At 38.5% G+C, this 12722-nt stretch overlaps 3 protein-coding genes across 4 annotated transcripts in view; 1 reads left to right on the top strand and 2 right to left on the bottom strand.

Moving 5' to 3' along the window:
- Positions 1-12722, bottom strand: part of LOC146521260 (polymeric immunoglobulin receptor-like) — a 525395-nt gene that overhangs the window by 18914 nt on the left and 493759 nt on the right. The gene's annotated exons all lie outside the window — the stretch shown is intronic.
- LOC146521283 (hemicentin-1-like) overlaps positions 1-12722 on the top strand; it is a 107226-nt gene that overhangs the window by 87512 nt on the left and 6992 nt on the right. The window lies entirely within an intron of this gene.
- On the bottom strand, positions 6746-11206 carry LOC146521284 (uncharacterized). The gene is made up of 6 exons (XM_085155226.1): positions 9850-11206; positions 9532-9754; positions 9182-9347; positions 8979-9061; positions 8704-8880; positions 6746-8612 (listed from the first exon to the last, which is right to left on the bottom strand). Exons 1-6 carry the CDS (start codon positions 9885-9887, stop codon positions 8607-8609), a joined length of 693 nt encoding a protein of 230 aa, XP_085011352.1. The 5' UTR covers positions 9888-11206; the 3' UTR covers positions 6746-8606.

The raw sequence follows: 12722 nt of genomic DNA, 5'->3' as shown, positions 1-12722 counted from the left end.
CACTTTGATTCTGTTACTTTCTTCTCTCTGTGGCGATTCTTTGGTTTCCTTAATATTTCTGTGCTTCCCTGTTTGTGTTTGCATCTTGTCTCTCTATTCGATCACTTCCTGTTTTATTTTGAAAGAATCTGATCTCATTTGTCACTTTACTTCCTTTTTCTGTCACTCCACACAGATTTCTACCTTCATGCACCCTGAAGTATCTGCAGCTGCAATCAGAGCTGGTTGAATCTCTAAACACCTCGATTACCTCCTTTCAGATACACTGAAGCCTGACCTGCGTCTGAGTGTCCTGGACTTATGTGGAAGACCAAAATCCAGAGTTAGTTCTGAGCAGGTTTTAAGATATTTTTTTTTCTTAATATAACAATTAAAACATTTAGATCCCTAAAACACAAAGTGTGAGGAACACTTTGATCTCATTGTTTTTCTGAATGTTTCCAGTTTCATTTTGATTCTATTATTTTCTTCTCTCAGTGGTGATCCTTTGGTTTTCTTAATGTTTCTGTGCCTCCATGTCTGTGTTTGCTTCACTGTTTCCTCTGTGTGGCTCATGGAGGAAGCTTTGATCTGTGTTTGGTGTTTCACTGACTGAACAGACAGCCTTTGCTTCTGTTCACTCATAAAAGACTGATTACAGCAGGATTCATAACAGTGGCAGCAAACACACGGGCAGGAAACTCAGGCTAAACTACATCGGCAGCATCAAATGAGAACAATTTGAAGCTGCTGTGTCTCAGAAGATGCTCGTCTGTGCTTTCATGGGCTCTCTTATTGATTTTTAACAGTTTCCTTGTTTGACTAAAACATTTCTGTCCAAAATGCTTCTGCAAGGTTTTTAACTCATTCTCATGAAGCTTTCAAAGCTTCTTCTTTGGCTCCCTGTCAGCTTCAGACTTAACGTCTTGGTTCTTATCTTTATGGTCTTGTTTGTGTCATGTGTTCATTTTGCTTGTGCTGCTGGCTTTTTTTTAAAAAAAATTACTGTAAAGCTTAATGACTGTTCTTGGTCTTAACAAGCGCAACAGAAATAAACTTTACTTACTGTAACACTGACCTGAAAGTGTTCAGCTGTGTCTAAACTAAAACCATGAGCTGATTAAATCCTGTCACAAATATTGGCTCTTCTGTATTTGTATTTGCTCTTTGCTACATTTTAGTGCCGTGGAACTTGCTAACTCTTTTCTCTCCACATGATCCTCCATACTGGACACTGTGGGTCCAGTTAAGGTGAAACGTCCTAGAACCTGCTCACAACCCTGGCTAAATGACTCTACACGAGCCCTACGACGCGCCTGTCGCCAAGCCGAGAGGAAGTGGAAGAAAGATAAGCTTCAAGTGTCCTTTGACATCCTAAACACAGGAGAAAGCGGAACTCTAAGGGAACAAATTTTTTTCTGTAAAGTGTTCGCAGAGAACCGCGGAAGTCACTCTCAGAACATCAGGGTGAGGATTAACCACTGAGTTAAAGGTTTTAAATAACATACGAGGATTATGACTATTAGCTGTGATAATAGCCGACATAAAAGCTGCTTTAGCCATCTTAACAGATTCCTGATAGCTCAAACAGCTCATACATACAATCAAATTTCTGCTTCGGGATGCACCTCGTCCTTCCAGCAGTTTGAGCCTGTGTCACTCTCTACCCTGAAAAGGATAATTGAGCATCTGAAAAATTCCAACTCTGTACATGACATCCTCCCATCTTGCATCATCAAGGAGGGTTTTAATGTAATTGGGCCTAGTATTCTATCCTTAATGAACTTATCATTACTTTCGGGTTGTGTCCTGACCACTTTTAAACATGCAGTAGTGCAACCTGATCTTAAAAAAGACCCGATCTTTCTCTGTATCTATGAAGTGCCTCGAGGCGACTTTTGTTGTGATTTGGCGCTATATAAATAAAATTGAATTGAATTGAAAAAAAAAGTAGCCTTGACCAAAATGACCCTGCAAACTACAGGCCGATTTCCAAACTTCCTTTCTTGGCTAAAATGCTAGAGAAAAGAGGTCTTTTGTAACTGCAGTCCTATCTAGGTGCGAATAGCATCACTGATAAATTCCAGTCTGGGTTCAAATCACACCATAGTACGAAAATGCATTGCTGAGAGTCTTCAATGACCTCCTTTTAATCTGTGATTCATGGTGCTCAGCGGTTTTAGTTTTACTGGATTTGTCCTCAGCGTTTAATTTGGTGGACCACAATATCCTTTTAATGAGGCTAGAGAGAACAAAAACAAAACGTAGTCAGCCGGCGAGGCACGGGACCGTGACACATATATACGCCAGGTTAGGGAGATGGGAAACACCAGGGAAAACATCTTAACAGAATCAACGAGAAAAGGAAAAATAAACAACATCCACGAGATGAGACACTATCAAAATAATATAATTGATAACATAAATAAAACAAAGTAACAAACATATTCTAGTACTAAAACATATCAACTTTACACAACACAGCAGTTACACATGGAGACATAACTGTGGAGACAGGAAGGGATCACAAAATATAATAACTAAAAAATACATAACCCAACCAGGAACTTAGAGTTCCATGGCTTCGAAAACCCAATGCCCAGCTCAGAGTGGCTAAAAGTAATTTCTTTTAACATTCTTTCGTTCTGCTTCTATATCAAAAGTCCAATTAAGATAGTCTAGTCCTTTACTAATATAATGCTGCCTTCCAAATCTTTATAAGAAATATTTGCACATTCTGTATTGAAAAATACCGAATTCTTTCAGAATTTAGTTTTATCTTATCAAAAATTTATCAAACGTACTAAGAACGTAATAAAAAATATAACCAAAAAAAGCTTAATTTACAGTTTGAAATGCAGAATAATGAAAATAAATAACTATCTATTAATTCGCCATGTCCAAGTAGCAAAAAGTGTATGAAAAATTATATCCTTTTCTCACATTCTGACAGAAACGCATGACATTATTCAACATTATACACATTATTCATAAGGGCACAAAGACTTAAAAAACAATAAAGAAAATGTTAATAGAAATGTTTTTTTGCCTTGACAACATACATTCGTCTTCATTTCAAACAAGTATTTCTTTTCCACACAGAGAGCAGTCCCATTCTCCAGCCTCCACTTTCCCAAACTGCTCTGTATTCATCTGGAGGCACTGTGTGTGAAACCACCTGGAACAGCTGTCACACTGGATCTGTGGGTGTTAAAAAAAAAAAACAACAACAGAAAACACAACAATCTCACAATCATCACTTCATTTCAGATGACTATATTGATTAATCTGCTATTAATAGGTGTTGCATAATGTGTTCCTCAAATATTCAAAAGCAAAAACACAACAAGCAAAAACAAATGACATGAAGGCTAAGGATGAATTTCCCCTCTTGCCCACCTACATCAATATAAAAAATAATAAAAAAGAAGCAATTATACAAAACAGACTTTCTATAATAAATCACTCAATTATAAATATGTCTTACCCATTTGGTGATTGAAGGCCGTGGAATTGGTGGCACAATGTTTTCTGTCTCAAACACTATTAGAAATATTGTCAAGTTAGGGATGGACTTAGGATATATTGATATACAAGTGCTTTCTTTCTGCTATAATAGTTCACAAACCTGAGGCTTGCAGTATTTGTATAGCAGTTGCTTCACATTGCTGTACTGTTGCCTTCATTGTTATATTATCTTTCTGGAGGTGGCTCGTATAATTGATCCTATCTTCTGAGCTGTATAAGAAATGCTGCATGTAACTTTGATTCAAACAATTGACCAATTAAATAATGTCACTCCCTTAGAAGTAGGTTTGCAGGAGACTCTCACCCATGCTTGGCTGCAAAAAGTAGAGATAACAGGAAACAGCCAGAGGAGAAGTAGGGCAAGGTCGCAGCCTCGCCGGAGCTGAGAAAAGATATGTTGCAGCTGATAGACAATATTCTATGGATACGCTGTACAACGTGACTACTGAATGCCTGTGAAACACTGCTGTTTAGACTAGAATGGGATAGATGGTAATAAAACTGTTAGCGCGTGTCACCATTTTGAGATTTGCGGCACCGTGTCATGCAAGACGCATCTCCCTTCTAGATGTAATTTTGTGAGATAAAAGTGTGAAATGGTCTACAGAGCAGTGTGTTGTCTTACATCAGATGCCTCTGAGGTATCAAAAGAACTCGGTGAAGTGTTGATATTTAAGGTCCTGCGTTGTTGAATGCTATAATTTTTTTCACAATTATTCCAAAATCACCTTGACATGACAGCAATAATTACCAATATTTTTAATTAATTCACTGACATCATGTATTTTATGAGCTAGCTCTGGGCATGTATGGAGTTTACAAAGGGATATCATGATGTTGGTTCTAAAAGTTTTGGAAGAGTTATAATGTTTTTATTTTGAAATGTATTATGGCCACTGTTGGGACTAACGCGTTATTAAGTAACGTGTTAGTCCCAACACTGGCCAAGTAATAAGTAACGTGTTACAGTAACTATGTTATTATTGTGGTAACGAGCACGGTAACTAGTTATTATGCCAAAACCAGGAGCGTGTTACTCGTTACTGGGATTTAGATAGGGTCGTTATTCATTACTTCGTCTGGTGGCTATTGTGGAGCTTCCACAGATTCAATAACATTAGCAAGTGGTGGAGGCCAGCAGGTGGATGAGGGAAACTGCGGTCAAGTGAGCCCTCACTTACGAAGTCACAGTCAAGCTAGCCGCACCGCCAGCCGCACCGAAAATGTTGTTGCACTACTATTACGCATATTACGGTATCGGTGCCGACTGGCTTAGAAACGCAGTCTTTTGTGTCCTGGGACTATTTTGCTTCACAATCCACTCCCAGTTTTGGTTTATCTCCACTTTTCCCCCTGTGATCCACAGCCCAAATTACTGTATGATTCAGAGAAATTTAACAATAAAATTTACACAATTTACTCTACTGTACTTTTAATCTCCTCATCTTTGACCTCAGATTACAGGAAAACTATAAGAGGTGACACAGATATTTCACTGGATTATGAATACAGGCCATTTCCACTCTTCACCCTGTCATCCACAGCAAAAGTTACTGTACGGTTTTTGAGAAAATTGATAGTAAACTTAACACAATTTACTCTACTGTACTCTATATATTCTCATCTTTGACCTCAGATTACAGGAAAACTATAAGAGGTGACGCAGATATCTCACTGGATTCTGACTCTGGGTGACCCCCACTCTTCACCCTGTGATCCACAGCAAAAGTTACTGTACGGTTTTCCAGAAAATTGATAGTAAAATCTTCCCATTTTACTGTACTGTACTCTACATATTGACATCTTTGAGCTCAGATTACAAGAAAACTGTAAGAGGTGACACAGATATTTCAGTGGATTCTGAATCTAGGCCATCTCCACTCTTCACCCTGTGATCCACAGCAAAAATTACTGTACGGTTTTTGAGAAAATTGATAGTAAACTTTGCACAATTTACTCTACTGTACTTTTAATGTCCTCATCTTTGGCCTCAAATTACAGGAAAACTGTAAGAGGTGACGCAGATATTTCACTGGATTCTGAATCTAGGCCATCTCCACTCTTCACCCTGTCATCCACAGCAAAAGTTACTGTACGGTTTTTGAGAAAAGTGATAGTAAACTTTGCACAATTTACTCTACTGTACTTTTAATGTCCTCATCTTTGGCCTCAAATTACAGGAAAACTGTAAGAGGTGACGCAGATATTTCACTGGATTCTGAATCTAGGCCATCTCCACTCTGCACCCTGTGATCCACAGCAAAAATCACTGTACGGTTTTTGAGAAAATTGATAGTAAAATCTTCCCATTTTACTGTACTGTACTCTACATATTGACATCTTTGAGCTCAGATTACAGGAAAACTGTAAGAGGTGACGCAGATATTTCACTGGATTCTGACTCTGGGTGACCCACACTCTTCACCCTGTCATCCAGAGCAAAAATTACTGTACGGTTTTTGAAAAAATTGATAGTAAAATCTTCCCATTTTGCTTTACTGCACTCTACATATTGACATCTTTGACCTCAGATTACAGGAAAACTGTAAGAGGATATTTTCACTGGATTCTGAATCTAGGCCATCTCCACTGGCCTAGAGACCTGTGATACTTCTTGCAGGCCTTTCAGACTGATCTGGTAAGAGCATTTGGTAATCGGGCCTACAACAGGCCTGTCATGTTCATGTGTGATGGATCCCTGGTACTCCTCCGATCCATTTCCATGACATTCTGCAGAACAAGTCTAGAGGATCTGCTGCAGAAGTACTATGTCTTACTGAGTGGCCAGCAATTCAACATTCCCATTCTTCATCGATGTTTGAGCCATGTCATGAAAAATGCCAAGGACCTTTGTAAAATAACATTTATATCAATAATTAAAAAAAGAATACAAGATTTGTAATGTAAAGGTCCTACTAACAGTGATTTCATTCATTCATTTTCCCAGCATTCCAGAGAACTACAGGCTTGGAATGCATGTGTTTGGGCTCCTTGCATGCTGTGATAACTTAAAAGACATGGATGATGTTGTCCATAGTGCAGCAATAGTGTTTTGCAGTCCTTGTAGTGGAAGGAACGTAACAAAACACTACAACAACTTGAAAATCCTTATGCAAAAACGGGGGACCCTGGATTTGGATGAAAAGACTGTGATTGCTGAAGATTACAAGGTTAGCTAAGATTTATTTTTTAAGTAACCATATTAATAACTTTTTTACTTGTGTCTGTTGCAAATGAATTAATGAATTCACATTATTTTAAAAATATATATTTTAAACCACAATAACATTTTACATAATTAATTTTTCTTTGGTTTGATAACTTGCTGAATACAGATATATATCTGTTTTACAGACTGATGTTCAGAATGCCCCCTTGAAGACCTTACATTAGAATAAGTAAGCATTAAAAGTATGTACGTGTGGGTCCCAATCAGCCAGGGTTTGGGTTTTCTGATTGGGACCCACACCCAGTTTCACACCTTGGCTCAGGTGATTAGAGGATCATCAGGGGGTCCCTTTTGTCCCTCTGTGGGGGGATACTCCCACTAGGTTTATATCTGGGACTCTCCACCATTTGACCTTAGAACTCAAGAAGCTTCTCGGATGAGAGGTGAAACGTCTTCAAGCAACTCAAAGAAGTCCAGACGCTTTTCTTTGCAAGCTCCTTTGACTACGATGACCTGGATGACTGAGAACCTTCACAGACAAAATACCTTTAGTTAAAATTTACTTTGCATGGGATATCATGTGCACTGTGGGGTTATTCTGCAGACACGGGCCTACCAAATGAATCAGCTTCATGCAAGGTAGTTTGCCTGCTGTGGTAACTGCAACTTGTCCAGCCTTTAATTTGCCATTTTTGGCAATGAAGAGATCACTCTCTGCTTGGATAGTATGTCCTCCAGTAGCAGACAGTGCCTTTGCAAGTCCACCCATGTGAGAGCGACTTTCATTAGCTGCATTAACAATTGCATCCACTTTGAAGGCACATAAATCACTTTTCCATACTGTGACCGATGCCTTATTAGCCATGTATTTTGCTATTTTTGGGCAAACGGCTATTTGTTCCTGGCTCTCATCCTACAAAGATAGACACTTGTCAATTTTCAGTGTCATTTATGACAATAACACAAAAAACATAAATGTGGACATTAAAAACATTTCTAAAAATACCTGGTTTTGACGAGCATCATATTGTTTGTGCAGTTCCTGTTTAAAGGTTTGAACAGTGGTCTTCCCTTTTATCTGTTAACAGATAACATTTTTGAATGACTTTATATAATAGAATATAATATACAAAAGAATATGGTCATGAATGAGACAAACTTGTTCTGATTTGAGATGTATGTAACGAGTGAGCATCTGTCCTGCTGTTGGTGTAACACACAGGAACTGATATGACTGTGTGTGAGTGCCTAGTCCCCTTAAAGGACTCTGTCCAACATTACGTCCCAAGTAAACAGAGGAACTATGAGATAAAAACATCGTCAGTATGTGATGCCCGGTCCAGTTGTACAGAGAACATGCTAGTGTATGATTGCAAACTTGCTTGCCTGCAGTCAGTGCACGCGAGCTGTGCTTAATACAGTAGGTCTCCAAAAGACAATAATCAGCCTTGAAAGCTTGTTTAATTCATATGCCCTTGGCCTACAACTGCTGAAAACAAAGCTGTACATGGTGTGACCAGCAAAAAGCAAAAAACCTGAGCTTCCTCCTCCACTTATGTCACCTATGGACATGCATTTTTTGGCATTAAAGTGGGGGTTCACTAAGGCCCATGGCTAGGTGTAATACAATGTCAAAACACATAAAGATTTCAAGTAATCAGTTGGAATACAGTTTGATAAAACATTGAAACATGGAGACGGATGATAATTTTTTTATAGTTTACCCCAGAGGACAAAAGGAGTATGGCAATCAGGAGGACATCACAAGGTTTAATTAGTGAAAATAATGGGAACATGATGACTTACCTCAGTTTTCTTTTTCTTCAGTGGCAGTTCTGTCACTAACGGTGACACGTACACACCTATTCATTTATTGTGTTTGTCTTTCCATTTCTCCATTTCCACGCAAAAAGACTTTTAAGATCATCTCTTAATTCTATAGTCATAGCCAAATGTTTTCACTTTTTCTTAGTTTCTTTTTCTTGTTGTATAAAACACAATTTTCATTATTAGGAAGTTATTCATACCTTTTGTCTTGATTTTTTCATGTCTGCATATTCAAGCAGGAGGGCATCGTGTATTTTTTGATAAATTTCCACAAAGTCATCAAGCCTTGTCAGTCTCCTTCTCTGGATACGGATTTTTTTCAAATCCCACTGGCTTTTCTCCATGATTCCTTGGGTTCTGTTGTCTTGTGTAAAATTCTTAAATGCAATAGTACATTGTTTAAGTCAGTATCTATGTATTGTACATTTATGTACAATTTATGTTTCTTTTTCACTTATTCTTCTTGCTATGATACCTGGTTCTTGGATTGCTGAATGTTACCATAGAGTTTACTGAGCTGCTGGTAAGCAGGACCAGTACCATGACGTCCAAGATCCCCTAAGGAGAATACAAGCAATTCAAAAACATAATTAAAATAGATAATTCAACATTTAGCACATTTACATTAATGAATAACTGACAATTTAAGATAGTAATACAACAAATAAAAAAACGTACCGAGCATCATTGATGACCACAAAGTTGCATGTGGTAGAAGGTGATTTACCAAACCGGCAATAAATTTGGGTGCATGAAAGATGTTTCTTTCGCCCTCACAGTCCAGTGTTGCATTGTCAACAATTGCCTGGAAATGGGTCTTCAAGGGGGCATTCTGAACATCAGTCTGTAAAACAGATATATATCTGTATTCAGCAAGTTATCAAACCAAAGAAAAATTAATTATGTAAAATGTTATTGTTGTTTAAAATATATATTTTTAAAATAATGTGAATTCATTAATTCATTTGCAACAGACACAAGTAAAAAAGTTATTAATATGGTTACTTAAAAAATAACTCTTAGCTAACCTTGTAATCTTCAGCAATCACAGTCTTTTCATCCAAATCCAGGGTCCCCCGTTTTTGCATAAGGATTTTCAAGTTGTTGTAGTGTTTTGTTACGTTCCTTCCACTACAAGGACTGCAAAACACTATTGCTGCACTATGGACAACATCACCCATGTCTTTTAAGTTATCACAGCATGCAAGGAGCCCAAACACATGCATTCCAAGCCTGTAGTTCTCTGGAATGCTGGGAAAATGAATGAATGAAATCACTGTTAGTAGGACCTTTACATTACAAATCTTGTATTCTTTTTTTAATTATTGATATAAATGTTATTTTACAAAGGTCCTTGGCATTTTTCATGACATGGCTCAAACATCGATGAAGAATGGGAATGTTGAATTGCTGGCCACTCAGTAAGACATAGTACTTCTGCAGCAGATCCTCTAGACTTGTTCTGCAGAATGTCATGGAAATGGATCGGAGGAGTACCAGGGATCCATCACACATGAACATGACAGGCCTGTTGTAGGCCCGATTACCAAAGGCTCTTACCAGATCAGTCTGAAAGGCCTGCAAGAAGTATCACAGGTCTCTAGGCCAGTGGAGATGGCCTAGATTCAGAATCCAGTGAAAATATCCTCTTACAGTTTTCCTGTAATCTGAGGTCAAAGATGTCAATATGTAGAGTGCAGTAAAGCAAAATGGGAAGATTTTACTATCAATTTTTTCAAAAACCGTACAGTAATTTTTGCTCTGGATGACAGGGTGAAGAGTGTGGGTCACCCAGAGTCAGAATCCAGTGAAATATCTGCGTCACCTCTTACAGTTTTCCTGTAATCTGAGCTCAAAGATGTCAATATGTAGAGTACAGTAGAGTAAATTGTGTTAAGTTTACTATCAATTTTCTGGAAAACCGTACAGTAACTTTTGCTGTGGATCACAGGGTGCAGAGTGGAGATGGCCTAGATTCAGAATCCAGTGAAATATCTGCGTCACCTCTTACAGTTTTCCTGTAATCTTAGCTCAAAGATGTCAATATGTAGAGTACAGTACAGTAAAATGGGAAGATTTTACTATCAATTTTCTCAAAAACTGTACAGTAATTTTGGCTGTGGATGACAGGGTGAAGAGTGGGGGTCACCCAGAGTTAGAATCCAGTGAGATATCTGCGTCACCTCTTATAGTTTTCCTGTAATCTGAGCTCAAAGATGAGAATATATAGAGTACAGTAGAGTAAATTGTGTTAAGTTTACTATCAATTTTCTGGAAAACTGTACAGTAACTTTTGCTGTGGATGACAGGGTGAAGAGTGGGGATGGCCAAGATTCAGAATCCAGTGAAATATCTGCGTCACCTCTTACAGTTTTCCTGTAATCTGAGCTCAAAGATGAGAATATATAGAGTACAGTAGAGTAAATTGTGTTAAGTTTACTATCAATTTTCTGGAAAACCGTACAGTAACTTTTGCTGTGGATCACAGGGTGCAGAGTGGGGATGGCCTAGATTCAGAATCCAGTGAAATATCTGCGTCACCTCTTACAGTTTTCCTGTAATTTGAGGCCAAAGATGAGGACATTAAAAGTACAGTAGAGTAAATTGTGCAAAGTTTACTATCAATTTTCTGGAAAACCGTACAGTAATTTTTGCTGTGGATCACAGGGTGAAGAGTGGAGATGGCCTAGATTCAGAATCCAGTGAAAATATCCTCTTACAGTTTTCTTGTAATCTGAGCTCAAAGATGTCAATATGTAGAGTACAGTACAGTAAAATGGGAAGATTTTACTATCAATTTTTTCAAAAACCGTACAGTAATTTTTGCTGTGGATCACAGGGTGAAGAGTGGGGGTCACCCAGAGTCAGAATCCAGTGAGATATCTGCGTCACCTCTTATAGTTTTCCTGTAATCTGAGGTCAAAGATGAGAATATATAGAGTACAGTAGAGTAAATTGTGTTAAGTTTACTATCAATTTTCTCAAAAACCGTACAGTAACTTTTGCTGTGGATGACAGGGTGAAGAGTGGAAATGGCCTGTATTCATAATCCAGTGAAATATCTGTGTCACCTCTTATAGTTTTCCTGTAATCTGAGGTCAAAGATGAGGAGATTAAAAGTACAGTAGAGTAAATTGTGTAAATTTTATTGTTAAATTTCTCTGAATCATACAGTAATTTGGGCTGTGGATCACAGGGGGAAAAGTGGAGATAAACCAAAACTGGGAGTGGATTGTGAAGCAAAATAGTCCCAGGACACAAAAGACTGCGTTTCTAAGCCAGTCGGCACCGATACCGTAATATGCGTAATAGTAGTGCAACAACATTTTCGGTGCGGCTGGCGGTGCGGCTAGCTTGACTGTGACTTCGTAAGTGAGGGCTCACTTGACCGCAGTATGAGGGAAAGGGGAGGCAAGAGGAGAGACCCGAAGTGTCCGCCGGTCCGAGTGTCAGGTGAACTGAACTTCAGGTAAGAAGTTATGACCTGCAGTCTGCCTGGGTCAGAGATGAACCAAGTTTAAGTGGAGTTTATTTTCGTTATGCTGGCTTTTTCGTACTGCGTGCTAGCTAGCATGAAGGAGTTTCTATACAGCTGAGTGGGTGCTATGAAGTTAATGATGTTGAACTTTATTTTGTTCATAAGGTTAATTATTAGAGTTGCCAACCGTCCCCTAAAAAACGGAATTGTCTCATATTCAGAGAAAATATCACGTGTTTCGTATTGAGGTGAAAAGAAACAGTTTGTCCCGGACTTCAGCTACAATGAAAAAGACACAAAGCTGGAGTTATTCTGTCTTTATGCTGTCAGCTGTTTCTTCTCCTCTCATTCTCTCCCCCTCCCCCTCCTGTTTCTACTTCAATCATTAAACTGATCAATGATCAGCTGATCGGCTTTTCTCTCTTGTTTGTTTATCGCCCACTTTGTGCCAGAAACAGGAAACCAGCGGATGTCGCGTTAAACAACAGCAGCACGTTTAAGCTTGATCAGCTGTTGTTAGAATTTATTTAATATTAATTTCTAGTATCAGCTGATGTTTCCTGGAGCCACAGCTGCAAAAAAGCTGCTGGTCATGATATCCGTTTGGTTATCTGGTGAGAGGGAAACATGAAGATGAAACCAGGAGACGTCCTTACTGAATCATCAGAGCTGAACAGGTGATGGAGAAACAGGTTTACCTTTTAGGTGACATGGATGAGTTGAAGGGAAGTTATGAACTGT

This window comes from Neolamprologus multifasciatus, chromosome 3 (assembly GCF_963576455.1).
Source record: "Neolamprologus multifasciatus chromosome 3, fNeoMul1.2, whole genome shotgun sequence".
NCBI classification, from domain to species: Eukaryota; Metazoa; Chordata; class Actinopteri; order Cichliformes; family Cichlidae; genus Neolamprologus; species Neolamprologus multifasciatus.
Note: the sequence above shows the minus strand (reverse complement) of the source record. Positions and strands in the feature narration are given on the sequence as shown.